This window comes from Oncorhynchus clarkii, chromosome 17, assembly GCF_045791955.1.
Source record: "Oncorhynchus clarkii lewisi isolate Uvic-CL-2024 chromosome 17, UVic_Ocla_1.0, whole genome shotgun sequence".
NCBI classification, from domain to species: Eukaryota; Metazoa; Chordata; class Actinopteri; order Salmoniformes; family Salmonidae; genus Oncorhynchus; species Oncorhynchus clarkii.
In genome coordinates this window covers 57,338,097-57,365,638 of record NC_092163.1, presented here as the reverse complement: position 1 = coordinate 57,365,638, position 27,542 = coordinate 57,338,097, and the positions used below count along the sequence as shown (strand labels likewise).

General features: G+C 40.5%; 1 protein-coding gene across 2 annotated transcripts in view; it reads right to left on the bottom strand.

The window, feature by feature from the left end:
* LOC139371163 (immunoglobulin superfamily member 21-like) overlaps positions 1 to 27,542 on the bottom strand; it is a 283,840-nt gene that overhangs the window by 174,319 nt on the left and 81,979 nt on the right. For both annotated transcript variants that reach the window (XM_071111291.1, XM_071111292.1), the window contains exon 2: positions 507 to 619. In XM_071111291.1, the coding sequence (XP_070967392.1) occupies positions 507 to 619 (113 nt within the window). The remainder of the gene's footprint in view (positions 1 to 506; positions 620 to 27,542) is intronic.

Below are 27,542 nucleotides of genomic sequence, written 5' to 3'. Positions count from 1 at the left end.
TCCTGTCCTGGACCTCTATGGACAATTCCTTCGACCTCATGGCTTAGGTTTTACTCTGACATGCACTGTCAACTGTGAGATCTTATATAGACAGGTGTGTGCCTTTCCAAACTATGTCCAATCAAGTTGTAGAAACATCTCAAGGATGATCAATGGAAACAGGATGCACCTGAGCCCAATTTCGAGTCTCATTACAAAAGATCTGAATACTAATAAGAAAATAAGGTATTTCAGTTTTTTATTAGCAAACATTTCTAAAGACCTGTTTTCGCTTTGTCATTATGGGTTATTGTGTGTATATTGATAAGGACATGTTTTAATTTAATCAATTTAAAAATAAGGCTGTAACATATAGTAACAAAATGTGGAAAAAGTGAAGTGGTCTGAATAATTTCATAATGCACTGTAATTGACACCAAAAAGTGATTAAGCCACACAGATCAGAGTTGTTGGGCCAGTGTACATGGCATATACAGTATAGAGTATGAGCTTGTAGCTTTACTCACCCTGTACCACACAATCTCTCGAAGTCTTCCATCAGTCTTGAAGTTGCACTTCAGGGTCACAGTCTCTCCAACAACAACAGGAGGAAGGGGCTCAATGGTTACTGTCAGATATCCTATAGGGAAGAAGAAAGATATAATGAGTATGGTTAGCAATGTCATATCATGAATACACTGAGTGTATACAACATTAAGAACACGTGCTCTTTCCATGACATAGACTGACCAGGTGAATCCAGTTTAAAAGTAAGATCCCTTATTGATGTCACTTGTTAAATCCACTTCAATTAGTGTAGATGAAGGGGAGGAGACAGCTTAAAGAAGGATTTATTAGCCTTGAGAATATGGAGACATGGATTGCGTATGTGTGCCATTCAGAGCATGAATAGAAAAGACAAACGAATGTAAGTTCCTTTGAATAGGGTATGGTAATAGGTGCCATGCGTACCAGTTTGTGTCAGGAACTGCAACACTGCTGGGTTTTTTACGCTCAACAGTTTCCTGTATGTATCAAGAATGGTCCACCACCCAAAGGACATCCAGCCAACTTGACACTGCTGTGGGAAGCATTGGAGTAAACATGGGCCAGCATCCCTGTGGAACGCTTTCGACACCATGTAGAGTCCATGCCCTGACTAATTGAGGCTGTTCTCAGGGAAAAAGGCAGGGGGGCAACTCAATATTAGGAATGTGTTCATAATGTTTGGTATATTCAGTGTATAATAGCAAGTTTGCTATCAACAATTCAAAGTCAGATCAATCTTTGTTCCCTGTTGATGGAACACCAGCAGCGCATGCATATTAATGTGATTGTTTCAAACATGGAAATGTGTAGTTTGACAACAAAAAAATATTATTATACTTTAGAGCAGGGTTTCCTAACTTCAGTCCTCGAGTACCCCGAACAACACATATTTCTGTTGTAGACCCAGACAAACTCACCTGATTCAACTCATTGAGGGTTGAATTATTATTTGACAAGTTCAACCAGGTGTGCTTTTCCCAGGCTACAACAAAACATTTTACTGTTGCTGGTACTGGAGGACTGGAGTTCAGAAACACTGTTTTAGCAGGGCTGTTTAATTACGGTCCTGGAGGGCTGAAACCATAATGTTTTTTGTTTCTACCTGGTAATTGCACTCACCTGGTGTCCCAGGTCTGAATTATTCCCGTATTTGAAGGAGAGGATTTTTTTTTTTTTTTTTTTTTTTTTTTTTTTACCTTTATTTAACCAGGCAAGTCAGTTAAGAACAAATTCTTATTTTCAATGACGGCCTGGGAACAGTGGGTTAACTGCCTGTTCAGGGGCAGAACGACAGATTTGTACCTTGTCAGCTCGGGGGTTTGAACTCACAACCTTCCGGTTACTAGTCCAACGCTCTAACCACTAGGCTACCCTGCCGCCCCTGATAAACAGAAGTGTTTTGGCCATCCAGGACTGATATTGAACAGCCCTGTTATAGAGTGTATTTCAGGGGGGGGGGGGGCGTGATCAGAAATAGCTTATATAAAGTATTGACATGTTTTGTTTTTCATTAATATAGGGAATACATTTTCATTGGCTTCAACACTTTTAAGTGAAATAAATTAGAAAAGGGTCAGTGTAAGATGTACTATTCATGTATTTTAAATAGATCTGGATTACACCACAGAAAATATTCTAATTGAATGCCCAACATTATTTATTCAAAGTTTTCTCAAATTGTTGAGGTCCCAATAGATCAGGCCTCTCCCTGTTTTCGATTCCAACCTCAGTTGTAACTAACTTGATTCAATTTATCAACTAGCTAATTATTAGAATCAGGAGCGCTAGATTAGGATTGAAGCTAAAACCTACAGGACGATATTGCTCCAGGAAGATGGAGAGCCCTGCAATACATACACAGTGACAACCAATTTGAACTAAATAGGATCAACCTGTGCATAGCCCCACATGTTTTGTTTGTTGTTTCAGTGACCCCCACCCACCGCCTCCAATTTACATTATGTTATGATAACTAGAGAAGAAACAGCTAATTTGAAACAAATAATGTCACTGAAGGACATAAACCTTGCTCAGCTATACCGTGCTTTGAACATTCTTAGATATACTAGTTTTGTCAGTTAGTTTTGTCAGTATAAAATTATAATGAAACAGACTGTTTGACATTAAATTAACCTCCTCTGTCAGGTAGCAACAACTTCCAATACAAGTATTACAATTAGTAAAGAGTAACATATGGCTTCATTCCTTCATACCATGGCTTGTGATTACTCCTAATGATCTGAAATGCTTAAGAAATGCCTAAGAAATGTTGTGATTATCAGTTCAAATTAAACTAAATGTTGTCTTTAATTACTAATTTAACAACTACACATATGTTTTCATGTTGTAGTTGTTCATGAAAGTGTTTGCCAAACTCTTCAGAAAATATTGTAACTTTCTGATGAAAACATGCAAATGTTCAGGAAATGTCTCATTATCCATGACAGAAAATCGAAGACAGAAATCTTGATTGACACTAGTGACACTAGTGGCTGAAGTCGATTACACTCAATGTAAAATTCCTTGCTTTGGGTTTGACACTATTATGGCTGAGTAGCGGGTAGAGGATGGTATCCTAAATCTGTGATGGATGTTTTTTTTAATGTATATGACAAAGTATTCTGGCGCAACTCGCATGGTACACATTGAAGGAATCAGGAGCACATTGAGTTAGGTGTCAGCTAGCCAGACTAGATTCCAACCCTTTGCTTGATTGTAAGTACATCTCACTATAGGGTCGGAGAGGGCTTCTGCTTAGATTAGGGCAAGGCAGAGCAGGAGCAAGTTATGGCTCGGGAAAACATACCTCAATCCAGGAATAGTCCATGGCACTGTCTTCCAAATGTTCCCATTATCCAAAAAGTCACATCAAGAAGATTTAAATACTGCTAGTTTTTTCATCCTCATGCTAGGTAGCAGAAGCAACAGCCGCCATTTTGGAATGCACGTCACGTTGAACAACAAAGGATAGTCAGCCAATCAGGATCCTTGTTGTTCAACACTACGTGCTTTCCAAAATGGCTGCTGTAATATTATGCTGTAGTATTGGCCAATCATTGTTATATGAAATGTGCAAAAGCATTGCTTTTAAAGCATGATCACTGTCCATAAAAATGTTTGCCTAGCCATTTCAAGATGGTAATGGTTTATGCCAGGTCAGGGCAGGTCCTTATTGGAGAACTGCTTGTTAAGGTAACATGTTGCTACAGAGGTTTGAGAGTTTCCATTGTTGCTCAGGAGACTTACATTTCCCTCACTAACTTTAGACATCAGCTATCTGAGTGGCTAACCGATCACTGCAGCTGTACATAGTCCATCTGTAAATAGCCCACCCAATCTACCTACCTCATCCCCATATTGTTTTTATTTACTTTTCTGCTCTTTTGCACACCAGTATCACTACTTACACACCATCATCTGCTCATCTATCACTCCAGTGTTAATCTGCTAAATTGTAATTACTTTGCTACTATGGCCTATTTATTTCCTACCTCCTCATTCCATTTGCACATGCTGTATATAGACTTTCATTTTTTTCTATTGTGTTATTGACTGTACTCTTGTTTATTCCATGTGCAACTCTGTGTTGTTGTTTCTGTCACACTGCTTTGCTTTATCTTGGCCAGGTCGCAGTTGAAAATGAGAACTTGTTCTCAACTAGCTTACCTGGTTAAATAAAGGTGAAATAAAAAATAAAAACATTTTAGGGCATTTTTCCTTTTGTGCCCGAGTGAAGTCCTTTTTAAAAAAAATGTTTTTTTCTTTTTCTCACCATTCTGCATTTGTATGTTTGGAAATAACTTCTCACCTGCACTGTTACCTACATGTTTTGCTCCTGGTCCTCTGACTGTTGCTGCTCAAAGACTACAGTAGTTAACTAAGCTACCGGGTCCTCTATCTTAAACTCACTTACAGTAAGTCACATGTTACTGCAGTCTGTACAGGGATGTGGTAGATTTATTCAGTTTATGAAAATCTCAATCCTTGCCATAAAATAATATGGCTAGGACAGAGCCAGTCTAGTAATTAATCACAATATGCTACACAAGTGAACTGCAGCAGCATCTGAGTTTGGCAAAAATGAGTTAACCAAAGCATGAGAAAATTCAGCACCGTGGAGAGTCTCCTGTACAGACTTCAGGGACTTGAAAAACTGCTGCTGTAGGTCTGTTCAGCTCCTCTACCATCCCTCCCACTGAGAATAGCTTTTACTCCACCTCCCTCTCTCAGTAACTGAACAATAAGTAATCATGAAGTGATACAATGGATATCAATGCAATTGGTGTGGAACAAACACTAATCTCAGTTTTCAAAAGTCTCTAGTAGTATGTTTGTAATGGAAAGACAACTGCTAAATATACAGTACCATTCAAGGTTTTTTCCTTATTTTTGCTATTTTCTACATTGTAGAATAATTGTAAAGACATCAACACTATGAAATAACACATATGGAATCATGTAGCAGCAAAAAAGTGTTAAAAAAATCAAAATATATTTTAGATGTTAGATTCTTCAAAGTATCCCCCCTTTGCCTTGATGACAGCTTGGCACACTCTTGGTATTCACTCAACCAGCTTCATGAGGAATGCTTTTCCCACATATGCTGAGCACTTGTTGGCTGCTTTTCCTTCAGCCTGCGTTCCAAATCATCCCAAACCATCTCAATTGGGTTGAGGTCAGGTGATTGTGGAGGCCAGGTCATCTGATGAAGCACTCCATCACTCTCCTTCTTCGTCAAATAGCCCTTACACAGCCTGGAGGTGTGCTGGGTCATTGTCCTGTTGAAAAACAAATGATAGTCACACTAAGTGCAAACCAAATGGTATAGCATATCGCTGCAGAATGCTGAGGTAGCCATGCTAGTTAAGTCTGCCTTGAATTCTAAATAAATCACAGACGGTGGCACCAGCAAAGCACCCCCACACATCACACCTCCTCCTCCATGCTTCACGGTGGGAACCACACATGTGGAGATCATCCGTTCACCTTCTCTGTGTCTCACAAAGAGACAGCAGTTGGATCCAAAAATCTCAAATTTCCACAGGACAAATGTCCATTGCTTGTGTTTCTTGGTACAAGCAAGTCTCCTCGTCTTATTAGTGTCCTTTAGTAGTAGTTTCTTTGTAGCAATTTGACCATGAAGGCCTAATTCAGGCAGTCTCCTCTGAACAGTTGATGTTGCGATATGTCTGTTACTTGAACTCCAGGAAGCATTTACTTGGGCTGCAATCTGAGGTGCAGTTAACTCTGATGAACTTATCCTATGCAGCAGAGGAAACTTTGGGTCTTCCTTTCCTATGGCGGTCTCCATGACAGCCCGTTTCATCATAACACTTGATGTTTTTTTAATTTAAAAAAATTATTATACATATTTCACCTTTATTTAACCAGGTAGGCCCATTGAGAACAAGTTCTCATTTACAACTGCGACCTGGCCAAGGTAAAGCAAAGCAGTGCGACACAGACAACAACACAGATTTGCACATGGAATAAACAAACGTACAGTCAATAGCACAATAGAAATGTCTATATACAGTGTGTGCAAATGGCGTAAGGAGGTAAGGAAATAAGTAGGCCATAGTAGCGAACTAATTACAATTTAGCAAATTAACACCGGAGTGATAGATGTGCAGATGATGATGTGCAAGTACAAATACTGGTGTGCAAAATAGCAAAAAAGTAAATAAAAACAATATGGGGATGAGGTAGGTAGTTGATGGGCTATTAACAGATGGGCTGTGTACAGCTGCAGTGATCGGTAAGCTGCTCAGATAGCTGATGCTTAAAGTTAGTGAGGGAGATATAATTCTCCAACTTCAGCGACTTTTGCAATTAGTTCCGGTCATTGGCAGCAGAGAACTGGAAGGAAAGGCGGCCAAACGAGGTGTTGGCTTTGGGGATGACCAGTGAGATATACCCGCTGGAGCGCGTGCTAGGGGGGGGGGGGGGGGGTGTTGTTATGGTGGCCAGTGAGCTGAGATAAGGCGGAGCTTTACCTAGAAAAGTATTATAGATGTCCTGGAGCCAGTGGGTTTGGCAACAAATATGTAGCGAGGGCCAGCCGACGAGATCATACAGATCACAGTGGTGGGTGGTATATGGGGCTTTGGTGACAAAACGAATGGCCCTGTGATAGACTGCATGCAGTTTGCTGAGTAGAGTGTTGGAGGCTATTTTGTGAATGACATTGCCGAAGTCGAGGATCGGTAGGATAGTCAGTTTTACGAGGGTATGTTTGGCAGCGTGAGTGAAGGAGGCTCTGTTGCGAAGTAGGAAGCCGATTCTAGATTTAATTTAGGATTGGAGGTGTTAAATATGAGTCTGGAAGGAGAGTTTACAGTCTAGCCAGACACCTAGGTATTTGTAGTTGTCCACATATTCTAAGTCAGAACCGTCCAGAGTAGTGATGCAAGACGGGCGGGCGGGTTTGGGCAGCGATCGGTTGAAAAGCATGCATTTAGTTTTACTAGTGTTTAAGAGCAGTTGGAGGCCACGGAAGGAGAGTTGTATGGCATTGAAGCTCATTTGGGGGTTTGTTAACACAGTGTCCAAAGAAGGGCCAGATGTATACAGAATGGTGTTGTTTGCATAGAGGTGGATCAAGGAATCACCAGTAGCAAGAGCGACATCATTGATATATACAGAGAAAAGAGACGGCCCGAGAATTGAATCCTGTGGTACCCCCATAGAGGCTGCCAGAGGTCCGGACAACAGGCCCTCCGATTTGACACACTGAACTAAATCTGATAAGTAGTTGGTGAACCAGGCGAGGCAGTCATTTGAGAAACCAAGGCTGTTGAGTCTGCCAATAAGAATACATTGATTGACAGAGTCGAAAGCCTTGGTCAGGTCGATGGCTGCACAGTACTGTCTTATATCGATGGCGGTTATGATATCGTTTAGTACCTTGAGCGTGGCTGAGGTGCACTCGTGACCAGCTCGGAAACCGGATTACACAGCGGAGAGGGTACGGTAGGATTCTAAATGGTCAGTGATCTGTTTGTTAACTTGGCTTTCGAAGACTTTAGAAAGGCAGGGCAGGATGGATATAGGTCTGTAACAGTTTGGGTCTAGAGTGTCACCCCCTTTGAAGAGGGGGATTTTACAATCTTTAGGAATCTCAGATGATATGAAAGAGAGGTTAAACAGACTGGTAATAGGGGTTGCAACAATGGTCATTTTAGAAAGAGAGGGTCCAGATTGTCTAGCCCAGCTGATTTTTACGGGTCCAGGAATTGCATCTCTTTCAGAACATCTGCTATCTGGATTTGGGTGAAGGAGAAGCTGGGAGGCTTGAGCAAGTAGCTGCGGGGGGTGCGGAGCTGTTGGCCGGGGTTGGGGTAGCCAGGAGGAAAGCATGGCCAACCATAGAGAAATTATTATTTAATTTCTCAATTATCGTTGATTTATCGTTGTGACAGTGTTTCCTAGCCTAAGTGCAGTGGGCAGCTGGAGGAGGTGTTCTTATTCTACAGTGTCTCAAAACTTATTGGAGTTAGAGCTACAAGATGCACATTTCTGTTTGAAAAAGCCAGCCTTTGCTTTCCTAACTGACTGCGTGTATTGGTTCCTGACTTCTGTTGGGGAATAATCAGAATTAGTTGGGAACATAGGTAAGATGTTTTATATTCATCATATGTTTGTAAGTTACTTCTCATCAGAATGTGTTTGTATAATACTGTGGCGGGGTTGCAGTATCTGTTCTCTGTCAAGACTTAAGTTACTTGGGCCGGAGAAAGGGGAGAGGTCAAGCGTGTATCTCTTGGCTTCACAATGTCTGTGTGCCAGTCAATGTGTCTCTGTGATCTTGTCAAGATAGTATGGATTTGATATATGCCTGTTGATATGGAGGATTTGTGTATGGTTCTGAGTTTGAGAAAAGAACATAGTTTAGGAGACAAAGCTGAACGATAAATTATGCAGATGCTGTTTGGCTATGTGTGTCTTTGCTATAAAGGATCTCAGTTGCAATGTGTGAGGGACTCTCAGAGAATTCATTTATAGACACTGAATTGATCTGAGAGTCACAGGGTTGTGATGGAGCTCATATAATTAAAGATGGACTTTGTGATAACTAACTCTGACTTGTGTGTGGTTTGCTCTCATGATTTGGTAAATACAGGACATTTCCACGACACTTCCCTGAAAATTTGCACATTGCGGGGACTATTCGATGCTAGTACAGTCCGCCACAGGATGTTTTTGTGCTGGTCGAGTGCAGTCAGGTCTGGAGTGAACCAGGGGCTATATCTGTTCTTAGATCTAAATTTTTTTGAAAGGGGCATGCTTATTTAAGATGGTGAGGAAATTGCTTTAAAGAAATGACCAGGCATCCTCTACTGACGGAATGAGATCAATATCCTTCCAGGATACCCGGGCAAGGTCGATTAGAAAGGCCTGCTCGCAGATGTGTTTTAGGGAGCGTTTGACAGTGATGAGGGGTAGTCGTTTGACCGCGGACCCATAGAGGATGCAGGCAATGAGGCAGTGATTGCTGAGATCCTGATTGAAAACAGCAGAGGTGAATTTGGAGGGCAAGTTGGTCAGAATAATATTTATGAGGGTGGCCATGTTTACGGATTTAGGGTTGTACCTGGTGGGTTCCTTGAAAATTTGTGTGAGATTGAGGGCATCTTGCTTAGATTGTAGGACTGCCGGGGTGTTAGGTCACCTAACAGAATTAACTCTGAAGATAGATGGGGGCAATCAATTCACATATCGTGTCCAGGGCACAGCTGGGAGCTGAGGGGGTCTATAACAGGCGGCAACAGTGAGAGACTTACTTCTGGAGAGATTAATTTTTAAAATTAGAAGCTTGAACTGTTTGAACATAGACCTGGAAAGTATGGCAGAGATTTGCAGGCTATCTCTGCAGTAGATTGCAACTCCTCCCCCTTTGTCAGTTCTATCTTGACAGAAAATGTTGTAGTTGGGGATGGAAATCGGCAACACGGCAAGGACATCAGGGTTGGCAGAGTGTGCTAAAACAGTGAGTAAAACAAACTTAGGGAGGAGGCTTCTGATGTTAACATGCATGAAACCAAGGCTTTTACGGTTACAGAAGTCAACAAATAAGAGCGCCTAGGGACACACAGGGCCTGGGTTAACCTCTACATCACCCGAGGAACAGAGGAGGAGTAGGATGAGGGTACGGCTAAAGGCTATAAGAACTGTTCGTCGAGTGTGTTCGGAACAGAGAGTAAAAGGAGCAGATTTCTGGGCGCGGTAGGATAGATTCAGGGCATAATGTACATACAGGGGTATGGTAGGGTGCGGGTACAGTGGAGGTAAACCTAGGCATTGAGTGACGATAAGAGAGGTTGCATCTCTGGACGCACTAGTTATGCTGGGTGAGGTCACCGCATGTGTGGGAGGTGGGACAAAAGAGGTATCTGAGGCATGTTGAGTGGGACTAGGGGCTCCGCAGTAAACTAAAACAATGATAACTATCCTAAACAACAGTATACAAGGCATATTGACATTAGAGAGAGAGACAAAAAGCGAGGCATAAAGCAATCACAGGTGTTGATTGGGAGAGCTAGCTAAGACAACAATGGGTAAGACAACAACAGCTAATCAGCTAAGACAACAACAACAGGTAAAATGGCGATTGCATTTGTAGGGTGCACTTTTGCGACTGCACTTGTAGAAACTTTCAAAGTTCTTGACATTTTCCAGATTGACTGACATTCATGTCTTAAAGTTGATGGACTGTCATTTCTCTTTGCTTATTTGAGTTGTTCTTGCCATAATATGGACTTCTACCAAATAGGGCTATCTTCTGTATACCACCCCTACCTTGTCACAACACAACTGATTGGCTCAAACGCATTATTAAGAAGGAAAGAAATTCCACAAATTAACTTTTAACAAGGCACACCTGTTAATTGAAATGCATTCCAGGTGATTACCTCATGAAGCTGGTTGAGAAAATGCCAAGAGTGTGCAAAGCTGTCATCAAAGCAAAGGGTGGATACTTTGAAGAATCTCAAATATAAAAAATATTTTGATTTGTTTAACACTTTTTTGATTATTACATGATTCCATATGTGTTATTTCATAGTTTTGATGTCTTCACTATTATTCTACAATGTATACAATAGTAAAAATAAAGAAAAACCCTGGAATGAGTATAGTAGGTATGTCCAAACTCTTGACTAGTACTGTGTATCATACAATTAATTCAAAGAATCCACACATATGCTATTAACAGTATGTTAACTGTGACATAGTGTAATGTAATTCTACACACATTAACTGTAATAGTGTGTTGCTTGTCATTGCCAACACGCCCTTAAGGTGAAACCACAGAGAGCTGTGATGGACCGATAGAGCTCTACAGCTTGAGGAAAGACTAAGCTCTCTACTTTTTACCACACCTCCATATGCTTATTACAGAATCTTAATTTAATCATCAGACTTCAGAGCGCCTCTCTGTGGAGCTGATTTGAATGGATAAGCCCGGCTGAATTCAAGACTGCAGGTCATTAACATGAGCTGATGCTCTTAGAGCAAATTCCAACCACTTAGTACCGACGCTCCGCATCACTCTCTAGCACATGAGGAGCCCAAGCACGGCTCATACAGTACTGGCTCCCTCCCTGTGAGTTCTCTTTATATGGATGCAAACCCTCATATGTTGTGGGAAATTAAGTTTCCTTCTTTGGAAATGTCAACTGACTCAGTGGGATGCAATGTCACTCACCAGGGGAAAGAGTCTATCATGCCTTCTCTAAATGGCATACGTTGTTGTGGGGGTTGTGGAAATTCACCATTCTATGAATAATGCATTGCCATATAAGTAAATATTAACTGCCCACATTGAAACGGTTGGGGAAAAAGTGTGGAAATGCATGGGTGAAATGAGCAAGAATCTTTTCAATCTAAAATGCAATTATTAACACATATTATGCAATTATACTGAAATACATAGCTCCCTGTGCTCCTATGTAGGTCTACATCGTAAATAAGTAAGTAACTATAGATAATAATATGCAATATAATTGAATTGCATAATATCTATTTCTGTAGCAAATAATAAACAAAAATTAGTAGGAGGATGGTTGTAGGGATTAATTGTAATAAATTCTGTGGCCATGTACCAAAGGAGGAAACAGAGATGTTGTTTAATATTGCTTGGCATAATCATGGGTACAGTAGAAAAGGCTTATGGCAGTGGGTGGGGAAGGATGATGGATTTTTAAAAGAGCAAATTACATGGGCTATGCACTCGTGCCAGTGAAGTTCATATTTCAAACAGTCCCTGGGAGAAGCGAGATCCAATGCTGCAGCAGTAAACTGCCACTTCTACAAATACATGGACGGTGTCTGTTACGATGACATATTTTTTTACCTTTATCTAACCAGGTAAATCATTGAAAATACATTTTCTTTTACAATAATAACCTAACCAGGATAGGGTAATAACTGTGCAGCAAAGCAGACAAGTGACAACATACATACAAAACAGACATTTCTTAAAAGCTCCAGCAAAAATAATAATACATATTTACAATATCATTCAAACACAGGGGACACAACTAGTAGCTACTGAGTCTAAAAGCAGTCCCAGGGGTGGATAACCAGGTCATGTAAACTGTTATTGAAACTGGGGACGGAGATTAATTGTTGGAGTTTTAAATTATGTTGGAGTTCATTCCAGTCGGCAGTGTTGGGGGAAACGCATAACAAAAGTAATGCGTTACGTAATCAGATTACTTTTATGACTAGTGGATTAAGGTAACATGTAACGTTTTCAAATTGGGTAATATATTTACAGTTACTTCGTCAAACAACGCGTGTTAATACCCGCCGCGTGTTTCCATGATACGATCTCGACTTATTCCTCATTTAGTTCTTGAGAGAAAGATTTTGAATGAAAAGACAGAAAATCTGTACAAATGTTTGGCTTACAGAAAGTAGTTACAGCCTGAATTTAAAATTATATTGTTTTGTCACTGGCACACACACACAATACCCCATAATGTCAAAGTGGAATTATGTTTTGTGAAATGTTTACAAATGAATTTACAAAAATGTAAATGTGCTTAATAAGTCACATAATAAGTTGAATGGACTAACTATTGTGCAATAATAATATTTAACATCATTTTTTAATGACTACCTCATCTCTGTACCCCACACATATAATTATCTGTAAAGTCCCTCGGTCAGGCAGTGAATTTCAAGCACAGATTCAACCACAAAGACCAGGGAGGTTTTCCAATGCCTTGCAAAGAAGGGCACCTATTGGTAGATGGGTAAAAAAAGCAGACATTGAATATCCCTTTGAGCATAGTTAAGTTATTAATTATACTTTGGATGGTGTATCAATACACACAGACACCATAATGATACAGGCGTCCTTCCTAACTCAGTTGACGGAGAGGAAGGAAACCGCTCAGGGATATCACCATGAGGCCAATGGTGACTTTAAAACAGTTACAGGGTCTAATGGCTGTGATAGGAGAAAACTGAGGATGGATCAACAAAATTGTAGTTACTCCACAAGGCTAAATTAATTGACAAAGTGAAAAGAAGGAAGCCTGTACAGAATAAAACTATTCCAAAACATGCATAGTGTTTGCAACAAGGCACTAAAGTAATGCAGCAAAAATGTGGCAAAGCAATTAACATTTTGTACTGAATAAAAAATAGGTATTCTTGGGACAAATACAACACATAACTGAGTACAACTCTCCATATTTTCAAGCATAGTGGTGGCTGCATCATGTTATGGGTATGCTTGTAATCGTTAAGGATCTGGGGAGTGTTTCAGTATAAAAAAGAAATGGAATGAAACTAAGCACAGACCGAGTGGCACCGCAATCTAAGGCACTGCATCTCAATGCTAGAGGCGTCACTACAGACCCTGGTTCGATTCCAGGCTGTATCACAAAGGGATGTTATTGGGAGTCCCATAGGGCAGCGCACAATTGGCCCATTGTAAATAAGAATTTGTTCTAACTGACTTAACGAGTTAAATAAAGGTTAAATAAATAAATAAAATAATAAAACAGGCAAAATCCTAGAGGAATACCTGGTTCATTCAGTCTGCTTTCCACCAGATACTCAGAGATTAATTAATATTTCAGCAGGACAATAACCTAAAACATTTGGCCAAATCTACACTGGAGTTGCTTACCAAGAAGACAGTGAATGTTCTTGAGTGGCCGAGTCACAGTTTTGATTTAAATATACTTAAAAATCTATTGCAAGATCTGGAAATACTGCTACCTTTCATGGAAACCTGCCACTTTCATCCTCATGCTTGCTAGGAGTAGCCACCGAAGCCATTTTGGAATAGCAGTGTCAGCCAATCAGCTTCTTTGTTGTTCATTCCATAATGACTGCTGTGGCAGGCAGATGTTTTTCATGAAAGTAATGCAAAGTAATATAACTAGTAATATAACGCATTACTTTCTACACAAAGTAATATTGTGAAATAACATGTTACTTTTGTTAACTGTAACAAGTAATATGTAATGAATTACTTTTTCAGATAACTAATCCCAACACTGCCAGTCAGTAGCAGCAGAGTGTTGAAATGTTGTAGAGACAGAGTTGGAGTGGAATGTGGGGATATACAGGGAGATGTAGTTAGTAGAGCATAGGCTGTAGGTAGGAGGAATGGGAGATGGAGAGGAGTTTAGAGAGGTTAGTGTGGCTTTGCCAGTAAGGGTTTTGTAAATGAGGGTGAACCAGTGAATGTGTCGTCTGCTTGTGAGGGATGGTAGACCAAACTGCTTGTAGAGGGATCAGTGGTGGGTGAGGTAGAGGGCTCCAGTGTCGAATCTGATGGCTGAGTGGTATAGATTGTCCAGTTTTGAGAGCAGAGTTTTGGTGACGTGGTGGTAGAGTGTCACCAAACAGAGGGAGGACTTGACCAGGGAGATTTTGGAGGGATGGGTGAAGCAGGATCTGTTGCATTACAGAAAGCCCAGTCTGGATTAGATTTAGCTTTGTAGGTTGTTGATATAGATGCTGAAGTTGAGTGATTCATCAATTCCCTGCCATCGACTCTTATCAGCACCTCACAACCCTTTCAAGCTGCACACTCCACTCCCCATCCCCCAGGAGCTGTGACTGAGAGTCTAGAGGTACCATAAACCTGCCTCTCAAACTCTCTCTGATCTGTGTGACCTGGGACCTGATTGGTTGCTAAGGGGCAAGTTGTCAGGGGGCAGGACACCTGACAGCTCTTCTCACTGTGCAAGCCACAGTCTCCTCAGGTATCCTCTGAGTGGACTTGTGGGATGGAGTGCAGTTAAGTGAGTTAATAATGTTATTGTAACTTTGTGTTTTTACTGTTACTGTTGGTTGCAGTTGCTTATAGTTGTTTTCATATTTAGTTATATTATACAGTCCTTTCATATGAGTGTTATTATTAATCCACACGTGCTACTGTTAGTACCATTCCATTCTGTTGTATTCTGCATCTATTTGATTATCCTGTTATATCTATTGCATAATATGTATATTCATTGCTCCTATTTTCCTGTAAGGCAAATAACCAAATCCTTCTCACATCCATTCTGTGTCTGTTGTGTCTGTGTATGGTAATACAGCGTCTATGTGTCTAACTCTGCAAGGTCAGCCAAAACGGAAAGTCGCTCTTTTTCAATGTCCACACTACTCAATAGTCCCTAACTACTGTTAAAGATAATGACAGTATAAACAAACACAATCATTTTAATTGTAGATTCCACATCAAAATGATTGCCCCATTTCAGTCTGAAATTATTCAGTGATTCATTGATTCACCAGTTCCCCACACCCACAAGCCATGCATGGATATGACTAAGTCTATAAAGCGTCATATCATTCAGACCCACTCAGCTGAAGAAAGACAGTGGGCTAAGCAATGAAATGGTGCAGTGATTGAATGATCAGACTAAGTATTTAGAGAGAGATAGAGAGGAGTGAGTGTGAGAGAGGGAGTGAGTGAATGATTGAATGAGTGAGTAAGTGAGAGAGACAGAGAAAGAGACGGAGAGAGAGAGAGAGAGATCACAATGGAGGATTTCTCAAGGGGTCCTTTCATTAGTCTCCAGGGCAACTGCGCCTTTGCTGACGCATAATATGATCATATTATTAGTATCTGAATTATTATTCCCTATATTTTGAGGACAACGTTGAATCTAGGCAGTAAGTGATCGGTTTGTAGGTTTGGAACCCTGCACAATGCAGCAGGGTTGTCTTTTTTGTGTCACTAGTTGTGAGCGACCACTCACAACAGTAACAGACAGGATAGGACTTGGTGAGTCCCTTAACAACTGTATCTGCCAAATGGCAAGGACAACAATGGGCCCTCAAGTCTCTGCTTTCCTTATACGCATCATATTTAGTCTGCTATACTGGTTGAAGAGCGGCAGCTGCTGGATTTGGACATTCACCAGGCTGAAGCTTGGCAAATCTATTCCCTTTGGCGACAACTACACTACCGTTGAAAAGTTTGGGGTCACTTAGAAATGTCCTTGTTTTTGAAAGAAAAGCACATTTTATGTACATAAAATGACATCAAATTGATCAGAAATACAGTGTAGACATTGTTGATGTTTTAAATTACTATTGTACCTGGAAACGGCAGATTTTTTTAATGGATAATCTACATAGGCGTACAGAGGCCCATTATCAGCAACCATTACTCCTGTGTCCCAATGGCACGTTGTGTTAGCTAATCCAAGTGTATCATTTTAAAAGGCGAATTGATCATTAGAAAACCCTTTTGCAATTATGTTAGCACAACTGAAAACTGTTGTGCTGATTTAGACAAGTTGAGAATCTGGACCATCAGCATTTGTGGGTTCGATTACAGGCTCAAATGGGACAGAAACAAAGACTTTCTTCTGAAAATCGTCAGTCTATTCTTGTTCTGAGAAATGAAGGCTATTCCATGCGAGAAATTGCGAAGAAACTGAAGATCTCGTACAAATCTGTGTACTACTCCCTTCACAGAACAGCGCAAACTGGCCCTAACCAGAATAGAAAGAGGAGTGGGAGGCCCCGGTGCACAAATGAGCAAGAGGACAAGTACATTAGTGTCTAGTTTGAGAAACAGATGCCTCACAAGTCCTCAACTGGCAGCTTCATTAAATAGTACCCGCAAAACACCAGTCTCAACGTCAACAGTGAAGAGGCGACTCCGGGATGCTGGCCTTCTAGTGCAGCGTGGTACATATTCATAATGATTTTAATAAAGATGAATACTCGAAACAAAAACAACAAACCAACAAACGAACAGTTCTGCAAGGTGCAACAAAAACACTAAACAGAAAATAAATACCCATAAAACCCATGTGGGCAAGAGCTACCTTAGTATGGTTCTCAATCGGAGACAACGACAGACAGCTGTCCCTGATTGAGAACCATACCCGGCCAAAAACAAAGAAATACTAAAATCTAGAAAAAAGTACATAGAATGCCCACCCTAGTCACACCCTGGCCTAACCAAAATAGAGAATAAAAAGCCTCTATGGCCAGGGCGTGTCAACGTGCCATTGGAACACAGGAGTGATTGTTGCTGATAATGGACCTCTGTACGCCTATGTAGATATTCCATAAACAATCTGCCGTTTCCAGCTACAATAGTAATTTACAACATTAACAATGTCTACACTGTATTTCTGATCAATGTTAATGGACATAAAATGTGCTTTTCTTTCAAAAACAAGGACATTTCAAAGTGACCCCAAACTTTTGAAGGGTAGTGTATATTTGTTTTGGAAGGTACTATCCGATATGAGCTCTACTTTCAAAAATACTTTATAATATCAGGTTTCAGTGAAGAAATCTGTCTTTCTTGTCATGTGCTGGATATCTCCAGTAAGCTCTGACAAGGTCTGTCTGTCTGTGTAGGAACACCTCAGGGAGGCTTACATTCTGTTTTAATGCTTACACTGCACAATATTGATCCTTCCTGTGCCATAAGCCCTATATTCTGAGGAAGCTGAGCAGATGCATCTAGATACTTGCTCACCACCAATTGCCCCTCCTTTCTACCACATGAATCAGTAGTTCAGTTGGACTGATATTATCATAAGATTATGTCACACAGCTGAGCAGAGAAAATATATCATAATGGCTCCTCAGGCAGGGGCTAAAACGCAGTGGCTCAAGATCGACATGAACAACTGGGGTAGATATACTAACATGGAACCTCTGTGGTTCTGGGTTGATATGAACGACTGCCATCGGCACAGTTCCCTTACTAAAATGCTAAAAATAAACTGCAGTAAGTGTAAAGTAGTGTTAGTGAGTGTACACCTCCTTAACATCAAAAGCTTTGTGCAATGAATCGGCAGACTGAGTTATAATTGTTGGGCCACATAAAACACTGTGGAGAGGCTGCAGAGTGCATGGCTTTAATTGGCTCATATTAACTGGTTGTAGAGGCAGACGAGGCCTCCGGCTTGTCTTAATCCATCAGGCACTGTTAGAACAACATCTAATGAGGGCTGCAAACTATGCATTCTTCCATTTTAATAACAGCAATTTGCCAAACTGCAATGAGAAAACAAAACCGTTCCCAATGATGGGCCGGCCCAAAATGTCCTGCTATTGTGCTGTGTGATTTATGGCTATGGTCAACCTTTGCTTAGATGTCAGTGCAACTGACTGTATGAGAAAAATGAATAGGCGAGATTGTGTTCCACCGGCTCTCCTCCTCTCTGTGTCTAAATCTGCGTAAACAAACAGAGCTGATTTGTAGTGTCTGGGACACGTTTAAGCATTATCATCCCCCTCACTACGTCAAAAGAGAATGGGTGTTCGTAGTGTTTTATGAAGATGAAGCTTGTTGAGAACAACGACTGGTGATACCATAGAAGCAGGACACCAGCGAAATGCATTTGGTCCATGTTTCATGTATTGTTTAGCCGACACCTAAATTGTATTCTATTAAACTACAGTATAACATTGGCCTACCCACAAAAAACAGGGAGTAGGGATGGGTAAGGAGCACTGTATAATATGGCATTAATACTCTATTAACAGAGCATAGAAACTGGCAAAGGTTGTTGTTAACAGCACCCAGAGGGCCCTGTATGTTTTCACCACTTCAATGAAAAAATGACTAAGCAGCAAGTATTTTACTTTTTTGTTCACTCCTACCTTTTCACTTATAGTGAGAGGCATACATATAATTTGCCGAAATAGTAATTGTGATCCATATGTTAAATTAAAAGGTACAGTATTTCATTATATAGCCAAGGCCTTGAGTCTGAATATAAAAACGTAATATGTAAATCTATAAATATAAAATTTGGTTGTAGACTATCTATGCTCAGATAATGTGTAATATGAGACACTCATTGGTGGCAATTAAAGCTCTTGAGTAGAGAGGTGGCTAAGGCAATGCTGGGAACATGTGTTGATTGCCTCTTGTCTCTCAGCCCTATCTGCACATGGGTCAACGAAAGTCAACTCCAATTCAGGAAGGATTCTTTGTTTTTTTTAGATCAGAAGATGGAAATGTAAACCGTCAAAACACACAATCCACCAGTCATGTAATAGTTACTGAATCCTGTATACATTTGTGGTAAAAATAAATCTATGGCATTATAGAAAGTGTTTTGTTGTTACCGGAGCTGAGTGGTTGTCATTTGTAACATTATTGTAACGGTTATGTGGATAAAACTGTTTTAAGGAACACAAAGCAGTTATTGCAACATTAAAAGCTTCTATAGCTAGGTTTCCATCTAATAATAATAATACTTTTATTTGTATAACACTTTTCGGCACAAGTAACAAAGTGCTTCACATCATAAAATAATGAAATTAAAGTACTAACAAAGAAACAAAGACAAGGAAGAAGAAAGAAAAAAGACAGCTAATTAAAATCATACATTAAGGGCATCTTCATAGTAGTGTGTCTTCATCCGCGATTTTAAGAGGAGCCACTGAACCAAGCATGATAAATAACATTTTACAATCTATTCTAAAAATGACTCGTATCCAGTGTAGAGAAGCTAAAATAGGTGTGATATGGTTACATTTGTTTGGGCTGCATTTATTGGAAAAGCGCATCAAGCTCATCACTATGCACTTTCACCACCTTGTGAAGTGTACCATAACTTATTTCATCTGTAGCCTAAGAAACTGCATGCTTTCCAAAGTTGTATTGGGAGGACACAAGTTTAATTTGATCTGATGGTTATTATATCAATATTTGTGCATATAGGCGTTTCCACTGCCATTTCTGGCATAATTAATATTCAGACACTAAAGACACTGTCAACATTTATTTTAAAAAAAGTTTGTCTTTTTTCATGCATTAGGGAATTCATCCACATGAAATGGTTGGATGGAAATCTGGTTAGTGTCTACAAAGCCTAAATGTAGATTCCATATTTTTGCTTTCCTGTGGCAATAACAACCTAAATGGCATTCTTGACAGCCAATTATAACTGAACTCACAATCAAAAACCTTGATGCTACACTCCTAGAAAAAAAGTGCAATCTAGAACCTAAAATTGTTCTTTGTCTGTCCACGAGGAGAACCTTTTGACGAACCCTTGTTGGTTCCAGGTAGAATGTTTTTGGTTCCAAGTAGAACCAGACTGTGATAGCCAGTCTTTTGGGTTCTACCTGGAACCAAAAAGGGTTTTACCTGGAACCAAAAAGGGTTATCCTATGGGGACAGCTGAATAACACTTTTGAAACCCTTTTTTCTAAGAGTGGTCAATGAATTATATCTTGAGTGATGAAAGTACATTTTTATCCCAAAAATAATAAGGTTCAATATGTGATGATTTGTCACTGAATCAATGGCCAAAGGGCTTGGTTGAGGAGTGCTTTGAGTGGGAGAATCTAGAGTATGACTGGCCCTTGATTTATGCTGCTGAAGAACACAGTCTGGGCCTGTGGATCAGGTCTTGCTTTGTAAACAGGAAGCTGGGAGCTGATGCGTTTTTCAATCAGAGTGATTTACTGTTTAATGACACGCTTCAGCTTGGAGAGTGTCAGCGCCTTCGGCTGTAATCCAGCCCACTCCCCCAGGCCCATGCTGCCTCATAGGATAGCAATCAGGAAGAACTCCTATCACCAGGCCCTCATTCTGAAGGCAACTGGGTGAGTGGAATTATCTCTCCATCACCAGCACAAGGAGTCTGGGGCAGTAAGGAAACAGCCCGCCAGCCCGCCCAGCCATGAGTGCCTGGATGCACTGTCATATCCTCCAATGGCACAGCAGGCCAGGCACAGTGCAATGAACCAACAGCTCTTTCTCTCTCTCTTCTGTTTTTCCTTCCTCTCTTCCTCTATTCTCACAAAGGCCTGCCATGGTCGTGGATGACCACTAGTATGGCGTATAGTGATGGGGGAAAAAATAGATACAGTTACATATCAGGATATTATCTTTGACGATACAGAGTAACGTATTGTTTTGATAATATCGCAATATTAATTTTGAGCTAGTTGGCTATACTGTACCTGCACCAAAACTCCAGTATTTTTCCTTCATAGCCTGTTCTACATCTTTTTAATAGAGAGCCAATTTATTTTCAGCAATTTTATTTCCATTACTGATCAAAACTCATCTTCTCATTGCTCTCTCTTGTCCCTCTGCAGCAGACATGTGGTGAGCAATATGTTTGGAACATCAAATCGCAATAAAATCACAGTATTTAATCACAACACGTAGAATCATGAGAATCTCAATACATATCGTATTGGCACCTAAGTATGGTGTACAATATAGGTATATACCTAAGTATAATATTGTATTGTGAGGTCCCTGGCAATTCCCAGCCCTAACGGCGGGCTAGAGTTCCCCAGGGTCTGTGAGAGTCATGTTTTCTCCCAAAAGGGGCAAATCACTCTTAGACTGTGTCTGATTCGAGGAGTAAAGAGTAGCCAAAACATGTGCAAAACTAAAGGGCCCTAAGCCTGTGTGCCTTTTTCTGGAGATTGTATCACAACGACATGCACAACTGTGATGGATGATATAATCTGCTAAGGCAAGTTGAAAGTTGAGGTCCTCTGTAGGATGGCATGGAAAACTTTTTTGCAATGCAAATGTGTTTATTTCTATTTATGGACCTTTAGTACAAGAAATAAGGAAACAGACTGCATTAACAAAAATTGAGTCCAGGGAAATCAAAGACAGACAGTATGAGGCAAACCGAGATTGATTTGCAGAAGGTTTTTCCAAGCAATTTTGGCTCAGTGGATGAAACAGTCAAAACTCATAAAGGTAGGGGAGCAAAAAGGCTACTTCCTTGACTTGAAAACAAAATTACTATTTTGATCACTGTATCTGCTGCAGAAACAGAACATAAATATTGTATGAATAACAATGGCAATGGCTTCGTCTAAGAAATAAAGAAACCTATCACAATGTCCCATAATTACATTTTTATTAAGCATGCTAGAGATGAAGATGGGTATACTACTGTCATGACGTTGGCCTGGGGGGTAGGTTTATGACAGTCATAAATACCTCTTCCCCCTTTATTCCTCTCTCTACCCTACTGAGGTTACATTTGCAAAACCCTTGGTTAACATAGAGATTCTGGGAACATCAGTAGGTGGGGGGAAATTAACTATATTCTGGTAATCCGAACAATTGAAGATATGCGGTGGTACTTAATGAATATGATGTCAGTTCGGTTGTCATCTGAGACATTCTCATCAATGATAAGATGACATAAACTCTACAGTGGAAAGGCTAGACATCAGAGTTATTGGATTCACATGGAATTGTTGTTCAATTTAAATGTTTGAATATGAAATTATTTGTGATGGGATAAAATGTTGTTTTAGCTTCTAAAATGAGAGATTTGGATTTTCACAAGATAGGGCTGCTCAATCAGTGGCCCGCCCCTGTGAAGGGACATGGGCTATAAAATGGGCTATAAAACACGCCCTCCTCTCCCTTCCTTTATAAGCCCTTGACGACAATAAAAAAAAAAGCCTGTTCCGAGGACGTGAGGACGTCGGTCCTATGTCAGAATGGTTCAGATAATGACTACAGAACGAAGCCAACATCAGCATGAGCTTTGGTTGCGAATGTAATGAACTTGCAACTCTTATTCACTACAGAAGTGATACTTCCTAGCTGTTGAGTTAGCAACAGAGGATGCAACGAGGGTTAGGCAGGAACAGACAGAGTATCCCGTCTATCACCCAACGACGTTACTATAACGTATCCAATTGACAACCAGAGACATTCTTCAAAGGACTCGGTTGGGCAACACGGCCTTCCATCTACCACCAACCTACCGAAGCGCAGCTCAGAGTAAATATTTATTGCACTTTCCTTTTCCAAATGGGCGGTAATTTAGAATGCATAAGATACTGTATTTACGATAGCACAGCTTCTTCCCTTTGTTCCTCAGTCTTCCCGCTCTTTCACTCAAACCCAGCCCCTTTTCTTTTGTGTAACAAGCTGTCATATCTGTTCCGCCTAGGGACGTTTTCCTTTATGATGTAATATGTAATCAAGTTATGATTTAAATATGTGTATGTGTAATTCTGTGTGATTAGTTAGGTATTCAGTAAATAAATAATTAAACCCAATTTTGTATTGCTGATTCAAATTGTTAGCCAGGGTTCGTGCAGATAACTAAGAATTTACAACTTTCAGATGAGACTGAATTAAGATGACGATTAATATTGACTGCTATTGATGTAAAATATTACTAGGTCTTTAAGAGTTTATTCTGAAGATAACAGTTCTATAAATATTATTTTGTGGTGCCCGACTCTCTAGTTAATTACATTTACATGATTAGCTCAATCATGTAATATTAATGACGGAGAAACTATTTTATAGAATAGCATGTCATATCACTTAATCCGGCATAGCCAAAGACACGACACTACACTACATTCAATCAAAACCTTTTTCTCAGGCATAGTGGTCACAAGGATTTCCTTACCACAATGACAGCATACCACAGCACCATGTGGTCCTCTCACCTAACACTTGTGTTTAGCATTTTTACTATTTCATTAGTACGAACAACCCTAGGAAAATAAATCCACATCAAACTAAAAACCAAGATGGAGCCTGGGAAAATGAAATGCCACAGTCTTGCCAATAGACATTCCAATCTGTTTTTAATAAAGTAAACAGGACTTCACTTCCAGATAAATCTAGTCTTCCTACCTATCTACAAGCCAGGTCATGGTTATCCAAGGAGCATGTTGTCACGGTATCCCAGAGACTCACTGAGAGATCAATCACAGTTTGTGCATTCAATCTGGAGACCCCGGCATCACTACAGGTCATGAGCAATGGCAGGAAACGAGGGAGGAGATGGGGGCATTGTAGACAAATGGCCATTCTGAATGTCAAACGGGAAGATTTGAGGAACGCATGCCGCATACAGGAACATAAACTGCAGAGTCCATCAATCAAAGTGGAATTGCTGCTGTTACAAGGAGGCCATTTCATGGAGGGGAGTGAACCCTGTTTCACTGTTCATTTGCAATCTCTCCGATCTGTGCTCTTCTCACTTCCTTCCCTTTTATTCCACACTCTAAATAAAGGGCCACATTTGTCACAACCAATGACTGCAGGCAGTAGTCTTTAACACGAGAAATGCCGAGTGAGTCGTTTTGACTTAAATTCTAAAGTCAAATATCTCTGCCATTTTTAAAGTCATGCCTCCCTCCATTCTTGACTTTACCTAAATAAGTCTATTTAACACACATGTTGTAAGAATTTCTATATCACAAACTGAATTTGTGTTAGAAACCGTTTTAAGAAAAACAATTTACTTTTTCAAATCGTCCTACAGTCACATGTAGGTAAGACATTTTGATTTCTATACAGTATCAAAAAGAACAGATTCTGAGGTTTCAAAATATAACTTTTTCCAAGAATAACCACTTCCATGCCCTACATACTGTACTGTATGTGATCACATGGCAACAGCTAGCTTACAGTAACATAAACTAATGAAAAAGCTGTTGTGTTCTTTGAAATATATATTTTTTGTATTCTGATGTTACCCAAGACCATAAAAAGAATCAAAGGATTATGTTTCCGATAGCATATATTACACGTATTTATTAAACTGTTAGAACGTTTGAGTCAAAATGACTGCTCATTGGCTCAAAAGAGGGTCCCTCGAGGCCTGACTTATCTAGTGTTAAAAACCACATCACTACTGAGGGTGAAAACAATGTATTTCCAGTTTGTCTTGATTTGTCAAAAGAATAGAAACACCAATGTTGTGGGACTGGCCTCAATTAAGAGATCAACCCGCCTGTGCCTGAGTGAGCCCTACCGGGTTTGCAGTGTTGTTAGTGCTCATCTCCCTTGTGCTGTATAATGCATTTCTATTAACTCGCTTGGCCTCCAAAACAAGCTTCCCTGGAGCTGTATCCTTGTCTCTTTGCTTACGGCCCTGCATGTGTACTTCCCCTCATATTAAAGCAATGCTACAAGACACCGCTGGAAAAAAATCTTAATCCACTCTCTCAGCATCTTCATTTGGGGACAGAAAAGACACATTGTGCCTGACGTAATGAAGAACTGGAGCGCATAATCTCCAATCTACGCCTACACAATCATGATACGGCTTAGGGGGCGCTGGGATCAATTTACAAAATGAGAGCGCGAGTATGCAGACTATTTCACAGACAAAACCAACAAAACAAATCATAGTGAAATTTAGAAATACTCTATGAGGGTCTGGTTGGTACGGCATAGAGGGACATCAAACAGTTGGAACGATCACTAATTCAACTGTGCAGCTATGATCACTACAAAAAAACAACACGGTGGAACGATAAGGAAGGACTGCAAAGACTGAAAAGGTCTGGCTTTTGGTCTGGTGAAAGAGCAACACTACTGTTTCAGTCTCAGTTTCAATCGATTACAGAGGTGGACAATTCGTGTTCTATAGAGCCACGGGATGAATTAAAATAATCAGCTAAATCGTCAAACCACAATGGGAGCTGTTATTATTAGACCTCTGGACTACAGTCTTTATGGCCATTCAGTACAACAAAAGCTTTGACTAACCTCTCCTTTTGTGCCCACTATGAACAGGTCAAGTAGAGTTCAGATGCAACACTTGAGGCAATCTGTCTCTGATTGTTTGAAAGCGAGGGAGAAAAGGGGGGGGAGAGATCCCAGGTAGCTCTTATTGGCTGTGCTTGGTTAGCTAGGGGAGGAGTGTCCTCGGTGTGTCCTGTAGTGATGGAACGTTCTGGCTGTGTTTTGAGCCTGCCCCCCTCCCCAGTGATCCAGTGGCTGCCTGGGTCTGTACAGGAGAGTGGACCACAGGACCATGCACCTGCTAGCCCACCACTTCCATCCACCAATCTGTCGCAAGGCAGAGGGGGTAATCCGGGGTTGGATATTACATCAAAGGGCCTGAGGGGCGAGTGGGGGTTTGTTCATCACTCAAGGGCCAGGCAAACTGGTGAGGGGGATAAAAATGAAACGCGTGCCGATTTATCAGCACTGCGGCGAGGATTAAAAGACTGCCAGCCTCCTGCCTGTGCTGCCAACCTGCTGCCTGCTTGCTTTGTTTCAAAAGCTTTTAAACCCCCTCTGTCTTTCAAGATGTGCTTCATCACTTCAATATAATTATGCCTTCTTCTCATCCACATCGCAGAAAAAGAATTGCATGGCGGAGCACAGATAGAATGCTCTGCTCATTGATACAAATCACCTCTATCAAGGAACATAAGCATTCTGGTGGGGAGAGCAAAGAGTTTTTTTCATAACTCAACCTCTGCCTTCCTATGAAGGAGAAAGGGGCACACCCAAACCCAATTACAGGGTTTGTTTTGATATGAGCAGAGGCCCACATGCATACTGATAGATCACAACCATCCCCCACCACCCCACCCTCATCCCCTTCTGTACTTCTCTTACACTGCAGACTACATCCAATCCTGCCGTGCCTTTTTAGTGTTGGGAATAGCATTCATTTTGGTTGCAAAATACACACAAAGTAACTACTCAGCCCAGGCTGGAATTATTCATTCGGAGGGGAAGGCAGGGGCAAGCGGACCTGTATTAAAAACCGCCAGTAGAGGAGACAGCTGTCCCTGCCCACGTTCTTATGTGATCTCTGCTTAGGGAGCAGGCTGGTATTTCCAAAGCCCCATCTGAAAACAAATTAAAGAGGATTAGAGCTTGCCACTGCAGCTCCTCTGCTCTCTGTTCTAAGAAATGGAAGGCCCTGCCTGGTGGCCCAAACAGTGACCTTCACACCAAGTTCCAGGCCTCAGCAAAAAGTGCAGAGCAGGAGGCCTTCACATGTGAAGACAGAAACTAGTGTGGTCAAATAGCAACAATTGCAAAATAAGCAATGACAAAAAAATATGAATCTTATTAACTCATCAATCCATTCTTCTCATTGTTATTTTGGAGTACAGTACAGTGTATAAGGTACTGTAACTATAACTTGCATAGAATGGCTGAAAATGCATTTTTACAACACAGTCAATTTGTTGGTAATATTTAGTGACATTTTTTTTATGGTTTAGTTTTTGATTTTGTGTTCTTCCTGTGTGTGCATTTTGTTTTTAACTTTGTTTTAGAGGACATATAACAAATTATGATATTGGACCTAAATAATTATACACTTCTTCCGAAGACGAGAGGCGAAAAGGATCAGAGGACCAAAATGCGGCGTTGTAAGCGTCCATAGTTATTTTAATACGTAAATGTATACATGGACAACTGAATACCAAAAACGTGAAAACACAAAACAGTACCGTGTGGTGAAAAACACAGACACGGTAACAATCACCCACAAACACACAGTGAAACCCAGGCTACCTAAGTATGATTCTCAATCAGAGACAACTAATGACACCTGCCTCTGATTGAGAACCATACTAGGCCGAAACATAGAAATACCCAAATCATAGAAAAACAAAAATAGACTGCCCACCCAACTCACGCCCTGACCATACTAAATAAATACAAAACAAAGGAAATAAAGGTCAGAACGTGACAACACTGCAGTAGGCTATATGTGTTTTATGATTACAATGAATCTAAGTTGCTCTTGTAAGCAATAATTGCCATTGTGGTTAAATGA